Source organism: Oncorhynchus keta, chromosome 24 (assembly GCF_023373465.1).
Source record: "Oncorhynchus keta strain PuntledgeMale-10-30-2019 chromosome 24, Oket_V2, whole genome shotgun sequence".
NCBI classification, from domain to species: Eukaryota; Metazoa; Chordata; class Actinopteri; order Salmoniformes; family Salmonidae; genus Oncorhynchus; species Oncorhynchus keta.
In genome coordinates this window covers 35,117,125-35,144,996 of record NC_068444.1, presented here as the reverse complement: position 1 = coordinate 35,144,996, position 27,872 = coordinate 35,117,125, and the positions used below count along the sequence as shown (strand labels likewise).

The following is a 27,872-nucleotide window of genomic DNA, read 5'->3' as shown; positions in this document are numbered from 1 at the left end:
GTCCTGCTAAGCATTCAGAATGTGACAAGTACTTTTGGGTGTCATTGAAAATGTGTGGAGTAAAAAGTACATTATTTTCTTTAGGAATGTAGTGGAGTAAAAGTTGTCCAAAATATAAATAGCAAAGTACAGATACCCTCAAAAACGACTAAAGTAGTACATTAAAGTATTTTTACTTAAGTACTTTACACCACTGCAAATATCCATATATAATGACGTTCATGTTTTATTGTGCCCCATTGCGAAAGCAAGTGGAAGGATGACAGTGCACATATTAAGCAAAACCTGAGCTTTAATCTAGGAGAATATAATAAACATTTCAGAATAGTAAAGTAGTATATCAGTAGCCACCTTCACAGTAGGTGTAGAAGAGTTTATTATGCATTTCTCAATGTCACATACACCTCACTTTCACATACAGTACCTGTTAATTCTTCTGCAGGAAGAAATAACTGCACTCTTCCAGTGTAGACTGCTGATGCAAGTATAAGAAATGGGTCTGTAGTTTAAGGAACACAATAGGCCTATATGAATTTACACCAGAATAGACTGAATTACATACAGTGTGTGTGGATGACCCCCATCTCATCACTGTGAATATGATTAATTGTGTTACATTGGCGATGACTTATAAAATCTGTGTCCCCATTGGAGGGTATGTGAGTGGAATAACGCCCTCGTTTTGCTGATCTCTCAGTTGCCACAATGTACAGCTTCCTCAATTACTTTATCAGCCACATCAAGGTGTGGCATCTGCTAGTGGCCCGCCCCCTACCGTTCATAATGGCCAAGTCTACTGTAAAACAATTTCCTATTCATAGGGGAGAAGAATTATGAAATATCTGTCATGAAAGTAAAAAAAAAAAAAACTTTAATGAATGGTAGAACATAGTTTTTCAGTATTTAGAGTGTAGTGACTATTTGTCCGTTCTATGTTACTTCTATGGAATATTGCATCGCTATCTGTAGAATGCTCTGATGTTACTGCCTTCTTCTGGAGCGGCACTACCCGTGCTGTGATGGCGAGGAAACCCCGTTGACAAGGCACTGCTTTTTCATGACGGTGAGTTTCCCTTTGAGTGTATTATAATTTTGTGATAAAATTTCTAGGAAAAAACACACACAACCTCCTTCCTCCCTTCCTTCGGGGAGGGAAGAGAGTGAGAGTGGAGAGAAATCTATCTGAGACAGAACAGGGACAGTGAGAAAAATATGAGTGGGAGAGGGAGAAGAAGGAGGAGGAGGAGAAGGAGGGGGGAGCAAATTAAAAGTTGCCAAATGGAGATATTGGGTTTCAAGAGGAGTGAGACAGGAGTAAGGGTTTGCCTTCTTTCAGTCGTCTTTATGTTATGCTAATCGAAAAAAACACCTAGGTATCGACACTGTTTAGCCGTGTGAACGAATTCTATCCGACGATTCGAAATAGGCGACAACGGCTAGCTAACCTTGAACAGGCCGATGTTTACAAGTAAAAGTCCGCGGTCAAATAGCTAGCCCAAAGAGCTGTTACCGAAGACTCTGCGCGCTCGTAAATTCCACGATTGAAATATGTCTGTTCAGCCAATCGAGAGAAATCTGACGTTTTGCATTGCATGCTGGCAGATGAGCTAAATAGGAGACAAATGGTAACCTCTGAAGTCTACCCCAGCACAGCAGAGAAAGAGAGCACGTCAGCGACCAGCTAGAGGCTGGGAGGACAGGCTTTTTGTGCTCGAATGCGATTATCATTGTCTGTCGATTCAGTCTATTTTTGGACATAAATCGCAAGCTGTACATCAGCTGGTGGTCTAAACGATGTTTCCAAAGCTTAAAACCGTGGCACGACTTTCGTTGCTAGCTGTTTGTCTGATGGCACATTGATGCTACAATTTGGGAGGGTGTCATTACTATTTCAAAATTCAATTGGAGCTAAATGTGTCTACTATTCTTTGGATAAACTGATTTATAAATTACTCCGACCCTGACTAGCCATATCGTCTTGTACGCCTACTCCGACCACTAATTTGGTGACTAAGCTAGGTGCAGGGGAGAGGAAACACCATATTTTCAATAGCTTGGGCAACTGGCAAGCTAACAACGTTTTAGCTAGCCGCTGCTTGTTTTCCACATGCTCAAAATTCTGTGAAATGTGGAAAATTTAACTAGCTAAATATTCCAGGATTTATTGAGTGCATTTATGCCAGTTATTTGACACGTGTGGGCATCCCCCCCCCATTTAGTGGTGCTAGATAATCCTGCCCCTATGACAAAATAACCCCTCATTAGAGGTTAGCTAGCCGATTAGCCAACGTTAACCTGGTGATGGTGTCGTAGTTGTCAGCAAATATCTCAAAACGGACACACTTGAAGAGATCCTTCAAAGAGCAGGTGTATCGGTGTAACTTGTGAAATAAAATATTGTTTTATTGTTTTATTCATTTTTTGTTGGTGGAAAGCTGAATATAAAGTGGCACTCTTAACTGCGTATGCTAGCAGCTAGCTAGATATTTGGGCTGCTAGCAAAAATACAGCTAGTTGTTTCACAATTCCAAAACAACCAGTTTTATTAACTATTAATCGTGTAATTCCCTACATTGAGCTACTCAATTGTAGCTGAGACATTTTATGACGCATTTTTTTTGCCTTATTAGGCTTGGTTCTTTCTCAACCAAAGATGGTGGCCGAGTCGCCATTTTGTTTTAACGACTGGTTAAATGTGTTCAAGAGCACAATGTTACATCACTGACTTGACACAATGTATCACATTTGTCATTCGACATGGCGTCGAATGAAAGACACAAAATAAGTCAAAAATGAAAATGTTGCTACCGTTGGACACATCACACCCCTATCACACCACCTTGTTTAACCCAGGCATTGCAGCATTGCAGCTCTGAATTAACAAAATACACAGCTTCACCTTGAGAATATTCTAAGGCTACATTTACTGTTTTGCTCCTCATTGCTATTCACCACATTATTAACTGTTTTATGTCCCCTTTCACCACGATACAAAGCCAGCATTTTTGGAGTTAGTTCTGTGGAATGTTGTTGGCTGTAAAACAAAGCAAATGCTTTGTAAACCTTCAACTCCCAAACAAACAACATTTTAAAGGGAACAGGGTGGAGTTATTTACACTTTGATGACCATCTTCATTTAATGGGAGGTGACAGGAGAGTAGACCAATGTGCAGGAGAAGAGACAAGGGTAGGGGCGGGAGCTTCACTCTCAATACTGCACTTTTAATACCATTGTTCTTAACTTCTCTCTTTCTGTGCCTCCCCCATCTCTCTTGTCTCTCACTCTGCCCACTACTCCATCACAGCAAATAAAAGGTGGTGGTTAATGAATGATTCCATGCTCGCTGTCAGAAAGCTGTGAGTGTTTTATTGTATCGTCAACTGTTACCACACCAGAGATAAGCATGCAGATACAGTCTGAGACACACACACAGGAGGAGACTGAGGAGAGGATTGCTCATAATAATTGCTGGAATGAAGTGAATGGAAATATATTAAAAAACCATGTGTTTGATACCATTCCATTATTTCTCCATTTCAATCATTACTATGAGCCCGTCCTCCCCAGGTGCCACTGTCCGCCTGTGACCCACCCAGCATGTCCTCTGTGTTGTCTCACTGTTTATGTCTCTGCATTACTTTCCATAACTATTTTGTGCTCACAAGCATTCATAAGAATTGTTGCAGCAATGTAGAATAGTCAAGAGGATTTAGAATAAGATCTTTTGCATTTATGAGCTTTTTAGCATAGTTGCAGTATACAGTTAAAATAGGATATCTCCCCCTTCCTCTTATCCTTTCCTCCATTACACCTCTTTCTACTCACTTCACTCCCCTGTCACTTCATCCCTCTCTCTGCTCTCTCCTCACCCAGGTGTCATGGATGATGAGGACGATCGCCGTCTTCTGGATATTATAGGGTAAATCCATATAACACATAAATCACAAACACTATCTATAACACATCTACAAACATCTAACACTAAGGCATTAGTAATGGCAAGTGGAACAGATAAATCTGGTGCCCAGGGGTTACGAATGTTAAATAATAATTATATCTATTTTTTTTCTAAAGTCAAATTCGGATGTTCTCTGACTGAAGCTCTCTCCCTCCTTCTGTCCTCCAGGGATGTGCAGGCGTTGAATGACTACCTCCACGGCTCCACCAACAAGTCTGTGAGTGTCTCCCCCTCTGGTCTACTAGTTCATCCATGCCCATTTCAAGTCATAGAATATTAGCACGCTGCTTTGCATACAGGTGAAGTGACGTGTTTTTTCTCCCTCAGATTGAGGAGGATGACGTGACGAACGCAGCTTACGGCTCTGCCGGAACCTTCTTCACCAGTAACACTGTGAGTAGAAATAAATCTTCACTTACCTGCTGGTAATGGGTTTATAAACTGATGGAGCCTGCATAGTTATAAAGTGTTCTCTTTCTCTCAGGCTGGCTCTAACTCCGGCCTCAAAGATGAAGAGTTTGAGGATTCAGCAGGGGTGGGCCTCCAGCTTTCCAGTAGCCTATCGTTCATTGAGGATGAGCTGGGGGGAGAAGCTTCTCCAGGAGGAATGGATCTTGGCGGAGGAGAGGACCAGCCCTTTGACATCCTGCAGAAGTCTCTCATGGAGGCAGACATCACTGAACAGACTCTGGAACAGGAGGCCATGCTAGACTCCCAACCACCTCCCCCTCCTCTCCCCTCGGCCCCCTCCCCATTCCCCCCCCAGCTGGTCTCGGGGGGGTACGGCAGCGGGGTCACCACATCGACTGCAGCTTTTCCCAGTGGTCAGTTCCTCCAGGGTGTGTCCCAGCTGCCTAATGGCCAGGCAGGGGGGCACATCCAGGTGTTGGGGTCCTTTGGCGGGGGAGGGGTCCAGCAGATCCTCCTCCGGCAGGGTGGTGGGGTAGGGGGGGCGGTGGGGGGAGTAGCTGCAGGGGGGCAGGTGTTTGCCACTCCCTCCCCAGTGGGCCAGGTGAACCAGGTAGGCTTGCCCTTTAAGAACATCCCCCTGCAGAATATCATCATCCAGAGAGGACCTGGGGGCGCCCAGGCCCTGGTCAGACCTATCCAGCCCAAACCCCTTCAAGCTGGGGCTCAGACAGTCTATAGCCTGGGACTCCAGACCACAACCAACACCATGGTTAACACCGCGGCCCAGGGACACTACACAGCTAACGGCTCCATCCTGGTCCACTCTCCCTTGGGGCAGCAGAACCAGGGACAGCAAGGCCAGGCCAACCTGCCCCCGGGGCAGTACCTGGTCCACCACAATGGCCCCTCAGACCCATCCCAATCAACCCTGCTAGCCAATCAGAACACAGTACAGCTCGTCGCCGGGCAGAACTTCACGGCGGCGGGAGGTCAGCTGATCCAGGTGGGAGGCAGCCAGGTGGGAGTAGGAGGAGCCATGACCCAAACATGGCAGAATTTTCCTGGTACGAACCCTGCCCCAGTACAGGCGGCATCAAACCAGGGGCGTCTGACGCTGGTTGGAACGGCGACTGGGGTTCGAGGGCAGGTGTCGGGCAGCCCAGTGCAGCGCCTCGTACTGTCTCAGACTCAGAACAGCAGCTCCCTCTCCCCCCTGTCCCTCTCTGGTACTGGTACTGCCTCACAGGAACAGGAGTACTCACAGGTATTAACTACAACTCTCTTCCTCACTTAATTATTACCTCCTTGTATGCGTTTCTATAATATGTTTTTGTATTGTTTTGTTCTCCAATTCCTCAGGACAAGCAGGCTCAGACACAACTCGTCAACCTCCTTGGAAACAAAGGTTTGTGTTTGTGTTTTTGTGTGTTGTTGTTATAGATGTATATAAACCCCTCTCCTGACTTCTGTTTCTCATTTGTTTCCTAGCTGTGAAAACAATGACCTACATCAGCCAAGATGCCCCGCTAAACACGCAGGTATTATACATGTTACACTGTGTGTGTGAGGTCATGAAATGTTGTCAGCTGGTGATTGTCATGCCTGTCTCACAATAACTGATTGACTTTTAAGTAACATAAACTGTTTAAAATGTTTAACATATCCAGCTTCCATGCTTTGCTTACAATCCACTAATGCAGACCTTTGGAACATCTGAATTTTAAAAAGTCGAATAAATACATTTAATATAGCCTACACCATCACAATAAATCCATTATTTATTTTAGGCAGGTCTAAATATGTCGTCCTTATGTTATGCCGTATGACTGTGGGCTATGCTAGATCATTTAGCAGGCAAGATTTGCTTTTCATTTTTGTGGCATTATTTTATAGTTAGAAGAATACAATTGAACATAGCTGAATAAAATTGAAAGGATATTTTTCTCAGGTAGTGCACACATGCAGCTATTCTGTGTTGAGCGGTTAACAAAGAAACCGGTCCTCCTATATGCTTCATTTAGAGTTATTTATGCAACTTTACTTGTGATACAAACGTTGGGCTATATGTTTTGATTTCTAACACATTCTAAGGCTGCATGATGCTACTCTAATGATGATTTGAAAAAAGTCACATGAAAGGCAAGCGCAGGATTTCTTGCACAGGCTGCACACTTCATCAGTCTCTCATTCACAATTTGACAAGCACTGATAATATTCTCACCCATAAGATTATTCTTAGTAACATATTATTTAGAATGGCCCAGAGAAAACTAAAACATGTCATCCGTAGCCTGCACTTGTCACGCCCTGACCATAGAGAGCCTTTGTTTTTCTATGGTATAGTAGGTCAGGGCGTGACTGGGGGGTTTTCTAGTTATAATTTTTTATGTGGGGTTCTAGTTTAGTTTTTCTATGTTGGTGTTTGGTATGATTCCCAATTATAGGCAGCTGGCTATCGTTGTCTCTAATTGGGGATCATATTTAAGTAGCATTTTGTCCACCTGTGTTTTATGGGATATTGTTTTGAGTTAGTGTATGTTACGGTTTGTTGTTTGTTTCGTGCCAGGTAGGTTTTTAATATGCCAGGTAGGCTACACTGTGAAGTGTATTAATGTGCTTCAATTTTAAGCAATAAATTTGGCAGCACGAGAAAGCTGGCATCCTCTTTTTAAATAGTGTTCAGTCAAAACTATGTTTTCACACGTGATTGAACAAAGCTTATAAGAACACATGATTCACTAGGCTCTAGGCTCTCCAACTGTGTTCCAGGGGTCTTGGGACTATAGGCTACGTTTGAGGTTATTTAGCCACTTTAGTTGTGATACAAACCTTATAAAAACATATAGGCCCATGGGCTAAGATGCATGAGATGATTTGAAAAAGTTGTGCTGTTTCTGGCCTTAGACTGCACACGCTTGGCATCATTCACAAGTGACAGATTTGTACCTTGTCAGCTCTGGGATTCGATCCAGCAGCCTTTTGGGTTACTTGCCCAACACTCTAACCACTAGGCTATGCACTTGAATAGCCAATGGCAGAAGCTTTTCCCATGGTTCATTTTCATGCTAGTCAGGTAGGTACGCCCCCCGATTTATAAAGTGAAGCGATGTGCTTGATATTAGGAAAGTTGAGAAATAAATATAGTAGGCCTCGCCTATAGAAAGCGGATGGGATCCTCTTCTTTTTAATAGTGGCCTATAGAAATATTGCGAAACATGGGTTTACAGACCTGTGTGGTGGTGATGATGATGATATTGAAATATGTCTCTTGTAGGTCAGTGCTCAGAAGAGGCCGGCCCCTCAGCAGCTCACCAGAGGAGGAATGTAAGTACTGTATGTGTATAGATGCCGTGTGTGTGTGTGTGTGCATTCAGTGCTCTTGTGAAAGTCTACACACCCCTTGCACAGTTTTCAAATTTTGCTGCCTTATAGGTCCAATGCATCTGTTTTTATCTCAATATCAAATCATTTCTGGGTAACAATTAAGTGCCTTACTGTGATTGTTTTCAATTATAATGGTCAAAAAGAAACAAAATAGCAAGAATGGCTCTCTTGAGTGTTGAGTGTTCCTGTATTGTCCAGTCTCCACCCTGACTTACATCTTCTTAAAATAACCTGAGGCAAGGTTTGAATATTGCTGTCCATCAATGATTCCCTACCAAATGTACTGAGCTTGAGCAATTCTGACAAAAAACAATGGATGTACGTTGCCTTAAGAGTTGAGCAAGGTTGGTAGAATCTTATTCAAAATGATTCACAGCTGTAATGGCTGCCAAAGATGCTTCCACTAAGCATTAACTCTGGGGTATGAAGACATGCAATCAATACATCCTCAATTTCCATTTCATAGTCATTTGTAGAATTTTCTGTGATTTTTCTTTCACTTTGGATTGGTTTTCATTTAATCGTTTTTAGATAGAATTTTAAGGCAGCAAAATGTGAAGACTGTGCAAGGGGTGTGTAGACTTTAACTAGGGACTGGATATGTGCGTGTCAGTGGTGTACCGCAGTTTTGCTGGGCACCCCCTTGGGGGGCTTCTGGAGTGTGTGTGTGTAATAAGTGTACTATGTGTGTCTCCCCAGGATGCTACAGCAGTTGAGGATGGATCATTCGGGGGTTCTGTCACCTGACATCGCCCGCTTCACCTCATTGGATGACGCACTGCACAGACTCCTCCCCTACCACGTGTTCCATGGAGCTCCGCCCAACAGGGAAGAGTTTTCCCAAGGTCAGCTGTTTGTTCACCCGCCGGAGGTGCATATGCGACAGCCCAAAGTCAGACACTAACACGGAGCCCAAATCCGAGCACATACATTTATTTTGTCCCCCCACATCAAAGAGATCACTACACCCAGGTTAAAATATCAAAACAAACTCTGAACTAATTACATTAATTTGGCTATAGGTCAAAAGCATTAAACACTTATGGCAATTTAGCTATCTAGCTTGCACTTGGCTTGCTGTTGCTAGCTAATTTGTCCTGGGATATGAACATTGAGTTGTTATTTTACCTGAAATGCACAAGGTCCTCTACTCCGACAATTAATCCACAAATAAAACGGTCAACCGAATCGTTCTAGTCATCTCTCCTCCTTCCAGGTTTTGTATTCTTTGAACTTATATGGTGATTGGCATCTAAACTTTCATAGTATTACCACGACGACTGACAACACAGTTCGTCTTTCAATCACCTACGTGGGTATAACCAATGAGATGGTACGTGGGTATCTGCTTCTATAAACTAATGAGGAGATGGGAGAGGCAGGACTTGCACTGCGATCTGCATCACAAATAGAACTGACTTCTATTTTAGCCCTTGGCAACGCAGACCGCGAGCAGTGTGGGTGCAATAATGGAATAATCTAGATTTCTAAATTTATTTTGCAACACTCGCGCATGCGATGTGAGCGGTGTAGTCAGGGTATAATGTGGTTTTCCAACAGCAAGGCTCAAATCAACATGGCAGTCTATGAAATGTTTTCGTTAGAATGTCAAAATAATCATCTAACCCCCATATCACACAAACTGAAATCATAATATAATATTGTTTCCACATTGTATAATCGATTAGTGAGAGAGAGACTCAAATATCACATTTATTTGAATGTATCCGCTGTACACATAAATTCCGGCAAATTTGTTCCTGTTTCAGTCATGTATTTGTGTGGGTAAAACATAAACACCCTAATGATTGGTTGACAATAGAGGCTCCCACAATGCATGCGATGGCTGCAGTTGGGGAAAAGCAACTGAAGAAACGTCATTAACTTCGATGATGATTTTCGTAAAGTTCATGGCGTTGACATGTTGGTGTGACGCTGCTTGCTTAGCGAGTACCACTTCCTCCTGATTCGGCTCACACTGAGGCTTGAACCTTGGACCTGTGCCTTGCTAGCACATGTGACCGCTCTCCTGAAGTGTCTTACCAGTCGGCCCCACTCAAATAGCTAGCTATTTGCTAGTGTAAGTAGGGACACTTCAGGCTGAGGAGTACATTTTATACATCTCATGTGCTACGTAGGTGGCAGTCGGACAATTATTGTCCCCAGAATGCAACACTTTGAATGGCGGTGACCAACGATGCTCACCGACTTGACAAAAGTGATCTGCTCGCGCATTAAGATGGGCATGATGCAATGCTTTGCTCTCACACAGTCACCCAGAGTATCTGCGCTTGTGCACGGGTGCGCTTCACGCTGCTACAACGTGGTAGTTGCAGGATCAAAACAGCTGAGGGTTTAGCCTTGCGCTTCAACACTCCAGGTTGTTGCGGAAATTGACCCACTACTACTGTTTAAGTCGTGCACCTACGTCATCTCCCTAAATCTACCTTTAATCAAAGGTAGGCTCAATTCAATCAATCCCTATCCCAGTCTGCTGTTCCCGCATGCTTCAAGAGGGCCACCATTGTTCCTGTTCCCAAGAAAGCTAAGGTAACTGAGCTAAATGACTACCGCCCCGTAGCACTCACTTCCGTCATCATGAAGTGCTTTGACTAGTCAAGGACCATATCACCTCCACCCTACCTGACACCCTAGACCCACTCCAATTTGCTTACCGCCCAAATAGGTCCACAGACGATGCAATCTCAACCACACTGCACACTGCCCTAACCCATCTGGACAAGAGGAATACCTATGTGAGAATGCTGTTCATCGACTACAGCTCGGCATTTAACACCATAGTACCCTCCAAGCTCGTCATCAAGCTCGAGACCCTGGGTCTCGACCCCGCCCTGTGCAACTGGGTACTGGACTTCCTGACGGGCCGCCCCCAGGTGGTGAGGGTAGGCAACAACATCTCCACCCCGCTGATCCTCAACACTGGGGCCCCACAAGGGTGCGTTCTGAGCGCTCTCCTGTACTCCCTGTTCACCCACGACTGCGTGGCCACGCACGCCTCCAACTCAATCATCAAGTTTGCGGATGACACAACAGTGGTAGGCTTGATTACCAACAACGACGAGACGGCCTACAGGGAGGAGGTGAGGGCCCTCGGAGTGTGGTGTCAGGAAAATAACCTCACACTCAACGTCAACAAAACTAAGGAGATGATTGTGGACTTCAGGAAACAGCAGAGGGAACACCCCCCTATCCACGTCGATGGAACAGTAGTGGAGAGGGTAGCAAGTTTTAAGTTCCTCGGCATACACATCACAGACAAACTGAATTGGTCCACCCACACAGACAGCATCGTGAAGGAGGCGCAGCAGCGCCTCTTCAACCTCAGGAGGCTGAAGAAATTCGGCTTGTCACCAAAAGCACTCACAAACGTCTACAGATGCACAATCGAGAGCATCCTGGCGGCCGTATCACCGCCTGGTACGGCAACTGCTCCGCCTACAACCGTAAGGCTCTCCAGAGGGTAGTGAGGTCTGCACAACGCATCACCGGGGGCAAACTACCTGCCCTCCAGGACACCTACACCACCCGATGTTACAGGAAGGCCATAAAGATCATCAAGGACAACAACCACCCGAGCCACTGCCTGTCCACCCCGCTATCATCCAGAAGGCGAGGTCAGTACAGGTGGATCAAAGCTGGGACCGAGAGACTGAAAAACAGCTTCTATCTCAAGACCATCAGACTGTTAAACAGCCACCACTAACATTGAGTGGATGCTGCCAACACACTGACTCAACTCCAGCCACTTTAATAATGGGAATTGATGGGAAATTATGTAAAATATATCACTAGCCACTTTAATCAATGCTACCTAATATAATGTTTACATACCCTACATTGTTCATCTCATATGTATATATACTATATATATACTGTACTCATCTACTGCATCTTTATGTAATACATGTATCACTAGCCACTTTAACTATGCCACTTTGTTTACATACTCATCTCATATGTATATACTGTACTCGATCCCATCTACTGTATCTTGCCTATGCCGCTCTGTACCATCACTCATTCATATATCTTTATGTACATATTCTTTATCCCCTTACACTTGTGTGTATAAGACAGTAGTTTTGGAATTGTTAGTTAATTACTTGTTGGTTATTAGTGCATTGTCGGAACTAGAAGCACAAGCATTTCGCGACACTCGCATTAACATCTGCTAACCATGTGTATATGACAAATAAAATTTGATTTGATTTTAAACTTGACCTATCACGTTATGTATTACTGCCCCACAGTGGCAAGAAGTGACCTCCCAAAAAACACAACTATACAACACATACAGTTGGAAGTTGGAAGTTTACATACACTTAGGTTGGAGTCATTAAAACTCGTTTTTCAACCACTCCACAAATTTCTCGTTAACAAACTATAGTTTTGGCAAGTCAGTTAGGACATCTACTTTGTGCATGACACAATTCTTTTTTCCAACAATTGTTTACAGATTGTTGGATTGTTTACAGATTGTTTACAGATTATTTCACTTATCATTTAAGGTGTCAATTCCAGTGGGTCAGATTAACATACATTAAATTGTCTGTGCCTTTAAACAACTTGGAACATTCCAGAAAATGATGTCATGGCTTTAGCAGCTTCTGATAGGATAACTGACATCATTTGAGTCAATTGGAGGTGTACCTGTGGATGTATTTCAAGGCCTACCTTCAAACTCAGTGCCTCTTTGCTTGACATCATGGGAAAATCAAAATAAATCAGTCAAGACCTCCGAAAACAAATTGTAGACCTCCACAAGTCTGGCTTATCCTTGGGAGCAATTTACAAACACCTGAAGGTACCACGTTCATCTGTACAAACAATAGTACGCAAGTATAAACCCCAAGGGACCACGCAGCCGTCATATCGCCCAGGAAGGAGACGCGTTCTGTCTTCTAGACATGAACGTACTTTGTTGCGAAAAGTGCAAATCAATCACAGAACAACAGCAAAGGACCTTGTGAAGATGCTGGAGGAAACGGGTACAAAAGTATCTATATCCACAGTAAAACGAGTCCAATATCGACATAACCTGAAAGGCCGCGCAGCAAGGAAGAAGCCACTCCTCCAAAACCGCATTAAAAAAGCCAGCCTACGGTTTGCAACTGCACATGGGAACAAAGATCGTACTTTTTGGAGAAATGTTCTCTGGTCTGATGAAACAAAAATAGAACTGTTTGGCCATAACAACCATCGTTATGTTTGTAGGAAAAAGGGGGAGACTTGCAAGCCGAAGAACACCATCCCAACCGTGAAGCACGGGGGTGGCAGCATCATTTGTGGGGGTGCTTTGCTGCATCAGGGACTGGTGCACTTCAGAAAATAGATGGCATCATGAGCAAGGAAAATTATGTGGATATATTGAAGCAACATCTCAAGACATCAGTCAGGAAGTTAAAGCTTGGTTGCAAATGGACCTTCCAAATGGAGAATGACCCCAAGCATTCTTCCAAAGTTGTGGCAAAATGGTTTAAGGACAACAAAGTCAAGGTATTGGAGTGGCCCTCACAAATCCCTGACCTCAATCCTATAGAACATTTGTGGGTAGAACTGAAAAAGTGTGCGTGAGCAAGGAGGCCTACAATCCTGACTCAGTTACTCCAGCTCTGTCTGGAGGAATGGGCCACAATTCATCCAACTTATTTTGGAAGCTTGTGGAAGGCTACAGGAAACGTTTGACCCAAGTTTAACAATTTAAAGGCAATGCTACCAAATACTAATTGAGTGTATGTAAACTTCTGACCCACTGGGAATGTGATGAAAGAGATAAAAGCTGAAATAAATCATTCTCTACTATTATTCTGACATTTCACATTCTTAAAATAAAGTGGTGTTCCTAACGGACCTAAGACAGATCATTTTTACGAGGATTAAATGTCAGGAATTGTGAAACTTTGTAAACTTACGACTTCAGCCGTGCGTGGCTCCTAGCCTCCCCTGCATACAGTAGATAGGCGACTTTCTTTACTAACACTAAAACAAAAACTGAAACTACAAAAAATGTAACTGTTTTTATAGAACTTAAGCTAAATAAAAACTAGTAAAGTGGATCTGCAAAACTGAATTTCAAATAAAAAATGGCAAACTAAAAGAAAAGGGAAAAGCAAAACTATAATAACCTTGATTCCTAATGTGATGTGTGGACTTGATAATCACAATTTAGGCTAATAATATAACTCAATCACTGTTTGTAAAAATGCATGAGCACGTAGTGATGTAGAGTTGGCCTAGCCTATAAATACAATTTTATTTGTCACATGCTTCATAAACAACAGGTGTAGACTAACAGTGAAATGCTAACTTATGGGTCCTTTTCCAACATTGCAGAGTTAAAGATAAAAGAAATTACAATAATGACAAAAAATAACATGTCATTAAAGATACAGGGAGTACCAGTACTGAGTCGATGTACAGGAGTACGAGGTAATTGAGGTAGCTATACACATATAGGTAGTGGTAAAATGACTAGGCAAGTAGTAGCAGCAGCATATGTGGTGAGTGTGTGGCATCAGTATGCATGTGTGTGCGGGCGTATGTATGTGTTGTGGTGTCAGTGTAAGTACAGTCCAGTGTGTGTGCATAGAGACAGTGTAAGAGAGTTAGTGCAAAAAAAAAAAGGTAAATGCAGGTTGTCCAGGTAGCCATTTGATGCGCTATTTTGCGGTCTTGTTTAGCTGTCTTATGGCTTGGGGGTGGAAGCTGTTCAGGGTCCTGTTGGTTCCAGATTATGTGCACTGTAACCGCTTGCCAACAATTTATGGCTTGAGGGGGAATGTTGATCAATCTAATGTTCTAATACACTCGTTGATATTGAATAATAGAATATTAGTTTCCATGTTAAAAATTATACATTTTTGGGTCCATTTGTTGAAATTGAACAATAGAAAATTGGTTGAAATTGTTTACATTTCTTATTTTTCTACCATGTAAAATGTTCTAATTGACCTTTTGACCTGAAAGTTGAAATATTAGCGTGGCTGGAAAATTGGTTCAAGTGGATGCTACCATTTCAGTGCGGGGGAGATTCACCTCGTCTACACTGCAATGTGGTAAATTAATGTGGTCCTTGGAGTCTCACACACACAGTGATTATTTATTTTATATATAGCTTATGATCATTGATCTAATAAGCCTATTTAGATAAATGTATTATTTAAATATATTCAAACAGCGCTTAAAATTATCTCCTTTGCCTCTCCTCCCACAGACACGTTTGCGTAAAATCCCTGCTTCACTCCTCCCACATCTGTTGGATATAATGCAGATAGGCTATAGTCTAATTAACATTCACTTTCCCACTATAATATACTATTAGCCTACAAGTTAGGATAGTGGGGTGCAAAATAGCTGTGTTGTAGTGAATTTGGAGGGCAGCTCAACATGGGACACATACACACGATCCCAATATACTGTAATTTGTTTCATTGGGTGTGCTCATGTAGCCTACTAGCCTCCAGTCGCTAGAAGGATAGTTGCCATAAAGGGGTAATACTACTGTTAAAACTGTAATATGTAACTTTTTGGGCAACCTGACCAAATTGACATAGAAATGTGTGTTATAGATCTGTCATTTTCATTGAAAGCAAGTTTAAGAAGCAGTAGATTGGTTCTATATGCGCTATGTCTATGCTTCCAGTTAAGTTTAGCATTTGTGCATTTGACTTTCGGTTTTGTTAGACCAGCTTAAAAGATCTGAAAATACAATATTTTTGGTTATTTGGAAAGTTCACAGAGATTTAGATGTACAATGATTCTTTACACTATACATTGCTTAGTTTGCATAAATTCAGTTTGTGACAAAACATCTTCACAGTCCGTTTTTTTGGTTGTCCGAGAATGCCAAGGGTGTGCAAAGCTGTCATCAAAGCAAAGGGTGGCTATTTGAAGAATCTCAAATATAAAAAATATTTTGATTTGTTTAACACTTTTTTTGGTTACTACATTATTCATTATGTGTTATTTCATAGTTTTGATGTCTTCATTATTATTCTACAATGTAGAAAATAGTAAAAATAAAGAAAAACCCTTGAATGAGTAGGTGTTCTTAAACTTTTGACCTGTAGTATATATATTTGTATTGATTGTAAAAACACAAGCAAATTAGCTTCAAGTAATAATAATAATAATAAGTGATTTTAATTTCAGAAATCGGTTCTAAAGTATTGCCACACGTAGTAGTAGAGAGAGAGAGAGAGAGAGAGACACTCAGTGGACAGTTTTTTAAAATAAAAAAAATAAAAAATAATTACACAACCCTGTTCACGAAAATGATTAGCTCCTACAGAGTGAGTCACATGGGCGTGGCTTGCAATATAGAGCATTCAGTTATTATTCGATTGAACGTTTGAATGGGCAAAACGAGTGACCTAAGTGTGGTATGATCATTGGTGCCAGGCATGCTGGTCCCAGTATTTCTGAAACAGCTGGCCTCCTGGGCTTTTCACGTACGATAGTGTTTAGGGTCTACCGAGAATGGAGCGACAAAACACATCCAGTCAGCGGCAGTCCTGTGGGCAAAAACAGCTCGTTGATGAGAGGTCGAAGGAGAATGGCAAGAATTGTGCAAGCTAACAGGCAGTACACAAACGCAGCATAACCGTGGTGTTCAGAACAGCATCTCAGAACGCACAACTTGTCGGTCCTTGTCACGGATGGGCTATTACAGCAGACGACCACACTGAGTTCCACTCCTATTAACTAAAAATAAGAAGAAGCACGTGATCACCAAAACTGGATAATTGAGGAGTGGAAAAATATCTCCTGGTCCGACAAATCCAGGTTCATGTTGCGTAATGCGGTTGGTGGAGTCAGGATTTGCCGTAAGCAGCTGAGTCCATGGCCCCATCCTGCCTGGTGTCAACGGTACAGGCTGGTGGCGGTGGTGTAATGGTATGGGGAATGTTTTCCTGGCACACGTTAGGTCCCTTGATACTTGTTGAGCAATGGTTCCATTCCCTGAAGAATTTGGGCTGTTCTGGAAACAAAGGGGGTTCCGACCCGGTACTAGATGGGTTTACCTAATAAACTGGCCACTGAGTGTATGTGATCGTATTCAAATATGTAAGCAAGGTTTTAAATGATTATGTTTTAGTCAAATATTTTATCGGTTTTGGCTTCTTGTGGTCAATTTGCAGTCTACAAGAGAAAATCTTCCTGCGGCTGAATCTAGTTGATGATCCCTGAGAAAGGCTATATTGTTCATTAAATTAAGTTGCGATTTTTGCTAACTAAAAGACAGATCTTTTCATTGTCTTCTCTTTACAGCAGCGTTTCCCAAACTTGGTCCTGGGAACCCCAAGGGGTGCATGTTTAGTTTTTTGCCCTAGCACTACACAGATGATTCAAATAATCAAAGCTTGATGATTAGTTGATCATTTGAATCAGCTGTGTAGTGTTAGGGCAACAAAAACAAAAAAACGTGCACCCATTGGGGTCCCGAGGACTGAGTTTGGGAAACAATGCTTTACAGCAATAGTTTGGAAAGAAAATAGCTATGTTTTCCTGTAATTGTATTTTGAAGTATTGCAATATGCCTGGCTGGGCCTCTCTACGTTTCACTGACAGTCGCAACTCAACAATCATCTATTTGGTATTTGCCGTGTGCGCTGCCCAAATTGCGGGCCCTTCCTGCTGGAGGCAATGTGATTTTAAAAACAATCCACAGCTTGTTTTTTTCAAAGAAGCTCATAATCCTTTGTGGCCAAATTATGCATTCTGGTGCTGTAGCCTATTTTTGATGTTTTAATTTATTTATGTAATATACTATTTAGGCTTTAATTATGGCAATTGAATTCAATATGCTTTAGGGAAAGCTTAGCCATATGCCTTTGTTGCCCGAGAATACCAGAGGTGTCTTTAATGATAGAATGAATGCTTCAATCTAGTTTACACTGTTAAAGTTTTTCATCTCTCATTCTCTTAAGCAGTTAAGATGTTTAAGGACCGGGGACAAAATGCAATTAAAAAAATAATAATTAACAAATGACATCAGTTTAACTGGTTTTAAGGAAAATAAAAGCTGTGAAAACAACCAAACATGTTTCTGATAAGATTTCAGTTCGTCTTGGATGCATATTTTATGTGGTTGGAATACTATCGGCTTTTATGACGCTGATAAGGATAGGGACCGTCTGTAAAGGTGCAATCTCTCATTCACATTCTCTCAAGAGGCTGAATGAAATAAATCATATTTCTCCACTCCTGTTCATGAGTCAAAATGTAGGTTTTTTATATGAATTGGTATAGTGTCTCACAATCATTACACAGAACGTAGCTGCCACTGCAATCATCCTCTTTTACTTCTTCACCAAATCTTCCCCATAACATTAGGCTACCTACTGTTCTGACCCTCCTGTTTATTTTCAACTCTCCATTTCGCAGCTTTTCTCTTATTGAATTCAACTCAGACTTTTTGTCTCAGTGGATCGACGTTAACTTTATCTGCCCAAGTTCCCAAAACATTTGGCAATTGGTGTGTATTTGGTAAACTTACAGTTAGTCCCTAAATAAAAACCTCAATAGCCTATAGATAGCTTATAGATATGAACTGCGCAATAATGATACATTTATGGATTTTTAATGCATTGTTTTCTCTTTATTCAACCCGCCCGCCACCCACCCTTCATCCACGCCATATTTCATGACCCTAAACCCGTCCGCCCTGCGGACATAACCGCTGGGACTGCAGGTTGTGTGTCAACCCATGCACCACTAGTGTGTGTGTGTGTGTGTGTCTGTGTAACCACTGTATTCTGTCTCTTAACAGTGGATGATGAGTTTGAGTCGACGGCGACTCAGGTGTTGAAGAGGACCCAGGTCATGATCAACAAATACAGACGACTGCTGATGGTGGAGGCTGAGGTGAGTACGCACACACACAATTATTTTGAATCTTTGAAAAGTGTTGTGCTAACAGGAAGTCCCTTCCCCTCCCTGCAGCGCTCCAGTCCCTCCTCAGAGATGGTGATGATTGACAGGACCTTCAACCAAGAGGAGCGCCAGAACCTGACACAAGACAAACGTATGATACTGGTGGACCCAGGTGAGGAGGCGGGACTTGGCAGGGGTGTGGACCATTGAGCAAGTATGGACCATTGTTTTTTCTCATCGTCTCTCTCTCTCCCTCCATAGATGGCTTCTTGGAAGATTTCTGCTGTGGGGTGAAGACATCTCCCCTCTCTCTACCCTGCCTCCCCATGGACCCTCTCTCCACCCCCTCGTCCAGCCACGGCGGTAGACAGACGGGGAGGGGGGCGACCACAGACCCCCCTTACAGGACAGACCCCCAGTCGGGCTATGGAGACCCGGGGGGAGGAGGGAGAGGAGGAATAGACTCTTTTAAGAGTATCATGGACCTGAGGAGGACTCAACATAGCAACTATGGAAACAAAGCTGCCTCTAGCAACCACAGCAACTATCACCATGGCAATGTGGCTGCTACTGCCACAGTCGCGATGTCGACAGAGCCGGTACAGACTCAGTTCCTGTCTCACCTGTCCTCTCACCCCCAGGCCCCCCTGCCCCTCCCTCCCACCCTGCCCGACACAGACTCGGTTCTAGAGGCAGCTGTGAACAGCATTCTAGAATGTTAGACAGACAGATTTGACAGACGGACGTGCCACCATTCCATCTCTCTCATCCCCCTCCATCCTTTGCCTCGCCGGCTCATTCTTGGGGCTACATGTTTGTTATTGTTTATTTTCTTATTTTCCTCTCCCATTGTCAGACCTTTTCAACCAGCTCTGAGTTAGTTACAGTCATAGAAATATAATCTAGATTATTTTTCTATGGTTACAGTACTATGGTTACTGTAGGACAACCAGGGGTCATGACCTGTGTTACATCATGTCCTGTCGGGTGTGAGCCGGAAGAAGATATCAACCCCCTGAACCCCAACTTTAGCCACGTGCAATTATGCTGAAGAATATGATGACGATGATGATTCTGTGCCTGAGAAATTCTATGTTGTCCTTCAAATGTTTACATGAAGAAGCCTTGTAAGAAATGTCCTTTAATTTTTGCACCTGACATTACACACCTTCACGCACTGAGTATAACAAACATTAGGAACACCCCCCCCCCCTCCTCCATGATAACAGCCTCAATTCGTCGGGGAATGACTCTATAAGGTGTCGAAAGCATTCCACAGGGATGCTGGCCCATGTTGACTCTAATGCTTCCCACAGTTGTGTCAAGTTGACTGGGATGACCTTTGGGTGGTGGAACATTCTTGATACACACAGGAAACTGTTGAGCGTGAAAAATCCAGCAGCGTTGCCGTTTTTGACAGAGACCGGTGTGCCTGGCACAATACAACCATACCTCGTTCAAAGGCACTTACATCTTTGGTCTTCTGAATGGCAAACATACACAATCCATGTCTCAAGGCTTAAAAATACTCCTCCCCTTCATCTACACTGATTGAAGTGGATTTAAGTGACATAATTAAGGGATCATAGTTTTCATCTGGATTCACCTGGTCAGTCTTATGGAATGGAAAGAGCAGGTGTTCTTAATGTATTGTATACTCAGTGTATAATACCATAGTCATTTGATGGATTTGATAACTACAATAAATATATTGTTCTTTTTCTGTTCTATACTTCAGTTTTCATAGTCAAGCTAGAGAGACTCACTCACACTCTGAGTGTCTTAACTACTAAAGCAGCTTTTGGTTTTCTGTCAGTTTTTTAAAATGTATCTTTGACATTTTTCTTATGTACCTTAAAGGTATGTGATGCCCCTCCGCGCGTGCACACACACACACATTTTGTTCTTCTATCCTCGTGGGGACCTAAATTTAATTTCCATTCAAAATCCTATTTTACCTAACTTTAACCCCTAACCATTTGTTGAGTTTGGGTTCTGCGCATGTGACAAAGTTTGAACTCCTAACTCCTAAACCTAATTGTAACCATAATTGTAACCATAACCCTTAAGCTTAAAATAGCCTTTGTCCTCATGTACCCACAAGGGATAAAACATATATTTTATTTACTTGTGGGGACTTTTGGGGGTTTTAGGTCCCCACAAGGATAGAAAAACCAACCCACACATCAAACACACACATTTTGTTCTATCTTCATGGGGACCTAAAATTAATTTCCATTCAAAATCCTATTTTTCCTGACCTTAACCTGGAACCCAAACCCTGAACCGAATCCCTTACCCAAACCCTGAACCTAATCCCTTACCCAAACCCTGAACTTAATCCCTTACCCAAACCCTGAACTTAATCCCTTACCCAAACCCTGAACCTAATCCCTTACCCAAACCCTGAACCTAATCCCTTACCCAAACCCTGAACCTAATCCCTTACCCAAACCCTGAACCTAATCCCTTACCCAAACCCTGAACCTAATCCCTTACCCAAACCCTGAACCTAATCCCTTACCCAAACCCTGAACCTAATCCCTTACCCAAACACTGAACCTAATCCCTTACCCAAACCCTGAACCTAATCCCTTACCCAAACCCTGAACCTAATCCCTTACCCAAACCCTGAACCTAATCCCTTACCCAAACCCTGAACCTAATCCCTTACCCAAACACTGAACCTAGTCCCTTACCCAAACCCTAATTGTAAGCATAACCCTAAACCTAACCTCTAAGCTTAAAATAGCATTTGTCCTCATGGGGATGTGGGAAATGTCCCCACGAGGGGAGAATTTTTCTTGTTTTACTATCCTTGTCCCCACAAGTATAGTAGAACCAAGACACACACACACACACGTGTATTGGTGTTGGGGGGAGCTAACTCCTCAGATTGAGGGAAAAATGTTACGACATGTTTATCTTTTTTTATTTAGATTAGATTTAGTTAATTTTTTTAAATGAAACATCACCATTATTTGTGTTGTTAGTGATGTGTGTCCCAGCGATGTCAACACGCAACCATGGCAATGTCTTACTGTCATGTGATACAATGACCCTGGAAGGTCATGGATTGTATATGTATGTCCACTCTCTGAACGTGTGCTGGTGTGTTCGTATGTTTGTTGTGTGTTCACTCACCCCAGATGAATGTTACTCGTTCCCTAGCACACTTAGTTTCCCCTCCTCCACTCTATCCTTCTCTCCCTCCCCACAGTTAAGAGATGAGAGACAAGTGTATGCTAAACTCTGCTTTTAAACTGACTGAAGGAACAGACTGAAGGCCTTAGATAGAAAGTGTCTTCTGTCTGAGTGAGTAAGGGCTTGAATGGTCGTGTTCTCCTGCTCAAACGTTGCATACATCAACCAATGGTTGCGTGCCACGTCCTTGACTGTGCCGTGGCGTCGGGCACCAGATTGCTAGAACATATGTGGCACGTCTATCCTATCCTGGTGTTGCAAGGTCTTCATGTGCCAGCAGTGTCTGAGCAGAGGAACACAACCACTGGGTGTGGCCTTCTCAGCCCTGGTCCTGAGGACCACTGTGTCTGCTGGTCGACACTCAAATGACACACTATTCCCCATATATTTTTACCCAGAGCCTATGTAACTCACCCTATGTGACTCAAAAGTCGTGGACTATATGGGAAGTAATTCCACACAGGAGTGTCTTGAGGGGTTGAGGTACTAGGCTATGCCCTTTCTGCCAAGGAGAGCAATACATTTCTACTTTCTTGACCCGTCTTCACTGTTGACTTTATTTTGGTCTGTCTCACTATCTACATGATTTGTATAGGGGCTTTTTTGGTATAAAAAATGAAAACGTGAAACACAAAATATTTATAATTTTTTGTAAGGAAAACCCCAGATAAAAAACATGAGAAAATGAAGTAATTTTTTATTCTGTTGGCTTTGAAGTGTTCCAAGAGAAATTGTTACAAAATACTGTCAGTTGTTCATTTCTAGTTTGTGTGTTTACTACAACAGCAAAAATAGGTCAATAATAAATTCATTTTGAATACAATCATAAACTGGCTCAGCCTGATTGATTTAATACATTCGCCAACACATGTATTATTGGTAGTAGTTAGATATTCAGTTTGTTGTGGGGTCCAGTATGAAACTCATACTGCTGGTCATTATTTCACATTCAAGGCTCCACAGACTTACAACATAGCATGTTGCTGGTAGAGCAAAATCATGAGCCATATACAAAAACAGTCCAAGAGTGACAGACAACAGGTGGACAGTCTTGGGAGCCCTTCACAGGTTCTGGTTTCACTTCGTTGCTGTTCACACTACAAGTAATATTAACTAGTCTTAGTAATACAAGTGCTGTTGAAGTATCCTTCCCTTTCATCACAACAGAAAAAATCATAAAAAATGCCACACATACGGTGGGGCAAAAAAGTATTCAGTCAGCCACCAATTGTGCAAGTTCTCCCACTTAAAAAGATGAGGCCTTCATCATTGTACACTTCAACTATGACACAAAATGAGAAAGAAAATCCAGAAAATCACATTGTAGGATTTTTAATGAATTTATTTGCAAATTATGGTGGAAAATAAGTATTTGGTCACCTACAAACAAGCAAGATTTCTGGCTCTAACAGACCTGTAACTTCTTCTTTAAGAGGCTCCTCTGTCCTCCACTCGTTACCTGTATTAATGGCACCTGTTTGAACTTGTTATCAGTATAAAAGACACCTGTCCACAACCTCAAACAGTCACACTCCAAACTCCACTATGGCCAAGACCAAAGAGCTGTCAAAGGACACCAGAAACAAAATTGTAGACCTGCACCAGGCTGGGAAGACTGAATCTGCAATAGGTAAGCAGCTTGGTTTGAAGAAATCAACTGTGGGAGCAATTATTAGGAAATGGAAGACATACAAGACCACTGATAATCTCCTTCGATTTGGGGATCTACGCAAGATCTCACCCTGTGGGGTCAAAATGATCACAAGAACGTTGAGCAAAAATCCCAGAACCACACGGGGGGACCTAGTGAATGACCTGCAGAGAGCTGGGACCAAAGTAACAAAGCCAACCATCAGCAAGGGCAACGAGGGCATCTTTCAGCATGACAATGATCCCAAACACACCGCCCGGGCAACGAAGGAGTGGCTTCGTAAGAAGCATTTCAAGGTCCTGGAGTGGCCTAGCAAGTCTCCAGATCTCATCCCCATAGAAAATCTTTGGAGGGAGTTGAAAGTCTGTGTTGCCCAGCAACAGCCCCAAAAACATCACTGCTCTAGATGAGATCTGCATGGAGGAATGGGCCAAAATACCAGCAACAGTGTGTGAAAACCTTGTGAAGACTTACAGAAAACGTTTGACCTCTGTCATTGCTAACAAAGGGTATATAACAAAGTATTGAGATAAACTTTTGTTATTGACCAAATATTTATTTTCCACCATAATTTGCAAATAAATTCATTAAAAATCCTACAATGTGATTTTCTGGATTTTTTTTCTTCTCATTTTGTCTGTCATAGTTGAAGTGTACCTATGATGAAAATTACAGGCCTCATCTTTTTAAGTGGGAGAACTTGCACAATTGGTGGCTGACAAAATACTTTTTTGCCCCACTGTAAATATTTCAGATATATACTGATACACTACGTGACCAAAAGAATGTGGACACTTGCTAGTCGAATATCTCATCCCAAAATCAGTGGCGTTATTATGAAGTTAGTCCCCCCCTTTGCTATAACAGTCTCCAGTCTTCTGGGAAGGCATTCCACTAGATGTTGGAACACTGCTACGGGAAGTAGCTTCCATTCAGCCACAACAGCATTAGTGAGGTTGGGCACTGATGTTGAGAATTGATGTTGAGCGATTAGGCCTGGCTCGCAGTCGTCGTTCCAATTCATCCCAAAGGTGTTCGTTGGGGTTGAGGTCAGGGCTCTGTGCAGGCCAGTCAAGTTCTTCCACACCAATCTCGAAAAACCCTTTCTGTATGGACCTCGCTTTGTACACGGGCATTGTCATGCTGAACCAGGAAAGGGCCTTCCCCAAACTGTTGCCACAAAGTTGTAAGCACAGAATTGTCTAGAATGTAATTGTATGCTGTAGCATTAAGATTTTCCTTCACTGGAACTAAAGGGCCTAGCCAAACCATGAAAAACAGCCCAGACCATTATTTCCCCTCCACCAAACTTTACAGTGTGCACTATGGTAGCACATTGAGGTAGACGGTACCTGGGAGTATGGCTAGACAGTACACTGTCCTCTCAGTACATATCAAAGCTGCAGGCTAAGGTTAAGTCTAGGCCTGGTTTCCTCTATCGTAATCGCTCCTCTTTCACCCTAGCTGCCAAACTAACCCTGATTCAGATGACCATCCTACCCATGCTAGATTACGGAGATGTAATTTATAGATCGGCAGGTAAGGGTGCTCCACCAATGCTCCTTATAGGACACATCACTGCACTCTGTACTCCTCTGTAAACTGGTCATCTCTGTATACCTGTTGCAAGACCCACCCACTGGTTGATGCTTATTTATAAAACCCTCTTAGGCCTCACTCCACACTATCTGAGATATCTACTGGAGCCCTCATCCTCCACATACAACACCCATTCTGCCAGTCACATTCTGTTAAAGGTCCCCGAAGCACACACATCCCTGGGTCGCTTGTCTTTTCAGTTCGCTGCAGCGAGCGACTGGAACGAGCTGCAGCAAACACTCAAACTGGACAGTTATATCACAATCTCTTCATTCAAAGACTCAATCATGGACACTTACTGACAGTTGTGGCTGCTTTGCGTGATGTATTGTTGTCTCTACTTTATTGTTCTTTGTGCTGTTGTCTGTACCCAATTATGTTTGTACCATGTTTTGTGCTGCTGCCATGTTGTGTTGCTTCCATGCTGTGTTGTCATGTGTTGCTGCCTTGCTATGCTGTCTTAGGTCCCTCTTTATGTAGTGTTGTGTTGTCTCTCTTGTCGTGATGTGTGTTTTGTCCTATATACATATTTTTTTAAATCCCAGCCCGTCCCGGCAGACGTTTATTACGCGCTCTGCACTTCAGCACTCGGAGGTCCCGTTCTGTGAGCTTTTGTGGCCTACCACTTCGCGACAGAGCCATTGTTGCTCCTAGACGTTTCCACTTCACAATAACAGCACTTACAGGGCATAAATTTGACAAACTGACAAACTGGGAGCATCCTATGATGGTGCCAGGTTGACAGTCACTGAGCTCTTCAGCAAGGCCATTCTACTACCAATGTTTGTCTATGGAGATTGCATGGCGGTGTGCTCAGTTTTATAGACCTGTCAGCAATGGGTGTGGCTGAAATAGCCAAATCCACAAATTTGAATGGGTGTCTACATACCTTTGTATATATAGGCCTGGTATAGACTAGAAGACATGAAACTGAAATTAGACTTTTTCTCAGCACCTTAGTGTTGCCTCTGTTCACATTCTCCCACCTCTCACAGATGATTCTATGTAGAGAACTCGCCATAGCTTCAGATCTTCTAGCCTTTATTTCCGGGTAACACCAGACTACAGCTCTGCACATCTGGTCTCCACCACTAGGGGCTCCGTCCCTGAGTGACAGATGTTTCCCCTTAGTCTGACCCTTACCGCCAGGGCTCAGTGGTACTTCCTCCAGCGATCATGCTCTATAGAGGGAAAACGCAGTCATTAAAGAAAGATTTTCTGAGTTGACAAGCACATGCACACACTTACTGATGTGTGGGAAGCTGCAGGTGTAGCTGAGGATACAGTATCCAGCGAGCGGTATGGCCACTCCTCCCAATCCACCTTTCCTCACGTCTATATACAGTACCTTCCGTAGTACCACTGCTATCCTAGAGAGAGATATCTTGGGATAATCGAAAAAGATACTGTGTGAGTGAGTGTGTGTGTTTGTGTGTGTGCGGGGTGTCCTACCTCTGTGCAGGGCCAGTATTCCATGTATGGGGTTGACAGGAGCTCGGTTAGCGATCAAGCCAGGCAGTTCCTTCAGCCTCATCTCCCCTAGAGACAGTGCACCTGCAATTCATCATCTCTTCTACAGGGAGTGGGTGTGTCAAAGGTTAACGGTGTTAGCCAGTCTAAATAAAGTAGGACTAGACAAACACTATTGACCCATTATCCTCTGCTCAGTGCCGTACTTCCTGGTGTTGAGTGGCGCTCTCTCCCTCGTCACGCTCCGATTGGCTGTTGCTGCCTTCGCAACGATGAGAGGGAGAGAGGTGAAAGAAAGAAAAGAGGAGGGGCAGAAAGAGTAGGAGGGTGAGAGAGAGGAGGAGGGGAGAATGGGAGACAGGGAGTGAACCAAGTAGATGCATGAAGCATCAGCCCTTTTTTCCCCTGCTAAAGGATCCTTGGATAGTGTGGCAGCAGCTCTGGCTGTCTGAGCGGATAGCTCAATTAGCTCTTTCAGTGACACCTTCTTAGAAGCAGCTTTGGCTTTAGTGCTGGCTGTGACTGTAGCAGTGGCTGGGGCTGCTTTGAGCTTGACTGGAGTAGCTGTTAATGTAATTTCATAATTCCAATATGTGATTATTAATTGAATTCACTTAGTCTATTTTATGAGAATTTGTAAGATTCTTATTTGCATAAAATAGACAGAGACCAGTCTTATCAAAATTAGATAATAGTATTTATTCTCGGAGCGCGCTGCCATGAAACCACGAACAACACTTTATATACAAAATATGACGTCATAGGTTATAAAATGTCCTTCCTCCTCTCGACCAGGACCCAACAGGTTCAAAGGTTTATTCCCACCCCCTCGCTCGCTCACTCCAGACACACAGTTAAATCAAGATTAAACTTCTGAAGTCTTCATCTATCACTATTCAGCAGACAGCTCCAGATAATGGAAAACCCAGGAAAACACTCGCTGCCTTATCTAAACATCCCAGAGCTAAGTTGAGTCGGTTCAACCATAGGTCAATGATCCTTTCTGCTTACTTAAAACCCACAATCCATTTCCTCCCCAACCTAGCTGGAATGGTATTTATTCATCAGATATAATAAAACAGAGTAGAGTTGAATTAGTTCTATTGAAAATGTAGATATTGTTTAGTCATTATTCATAAAATTCCGAACAGTAGCTTTGGGTTTAGTCTTGGCTGTGACTGTAGCAGGGTCTGGGCTGGGTCTGCGTTGAGCTTGATTGTGGCTGTTGAAGCTAAGATTTGTGGGGGTCTGGGCTGGATATTTAACCCAACTCTCCTTGGAGACTATCAAAGTCTCAA

General features: G+C 42.9%; 1 protein-coding gene and 1 long non-coding RNA gene across 10 annotated transcripts; one reads left to right on the top strand and one right to left on the bottom strand.

The window, feature by feature from the left end:
• Positions 1 to 282: 282 nt before the first annotated feature.
• LOC118357429 (BRD4-interacting chromatin-remodeling complex-associated protein-like) lies at positions 283 to 22,684 on the top strand. 5 transcript variants are annotated; one of them, XM_035734512.2, is made up of 13 exons: positions 283 to 1,063; positions 3,306 to 3,357; positions 3,875 to 3,920; positions 4,128 to 4,176; positions 4,287 to 4,352; positions 4,444 to 5,634; positions 5,730 to 5,775; positions 5,859 to 5,908; positions 7,645 to 7,694; positions 8,454 to 8,599; positions 18,547 to 18,641; positions 18,720 to 18,822; positions 18,912 to 22,684. In XM_035734512.2, the coding sequence occupies exons 2-13, from the start codon at positions 3,330 to 3,332 to the stop codon at positions 19,370 to 19,372; spliced, it is 2,331 nt and encodes a 776-aa protein (XP_035590405.1). In that variant the 5' UTR covers positions 283 to 1,063; positions 3,306 to 3,329; the 3' UTR covers positions 19,373 to 22,684. The 5 variants fall into 5 exon arrangements, with proteins under 5 accessions (XP_035590405.1, XP_035590407.1, XP_035590406.1 ...); XM_035734513.2 differs by lacking the exon at positions 283 to 1,063 and adding an exon at positions 1,130 to 1,314; XM_052478187.1 differs by lacking the exon at positions 283 to 1,063 and adding an exon at positions 1,321 to 2,367.
• On the bottom strand, positions 20,813 to 26,831 carry LOC118402649 (uncharacterized). Of its 5 annotated transcripts, XR_004829523.2 has the most exons (5): positions 26,557 to 26,831; positions 26,353 to 26,474; positions 21,313 to 26,285; positions 21,038 to 21,237; positions 20,813 to 20,962 (listed from the first exon to the last, which is right to left on the bottom strand). It is a non-coding gene; the product is annotated as an uncharacterized LOC118402649 (long non-coding RNA). The 5 variants fall into 5 exon arrangements; XR_008078574.1 differs by having other exon boundaries at positions 21,313 to 26,474; XR_008078575.1 differs by having other exon boundaries at positions 21,063 to 21,237; positions 21,313 to 26,474.
• Between the last annotated feature and the right edge of the window lie 1,041 nt (positions 26,832 to 27,872).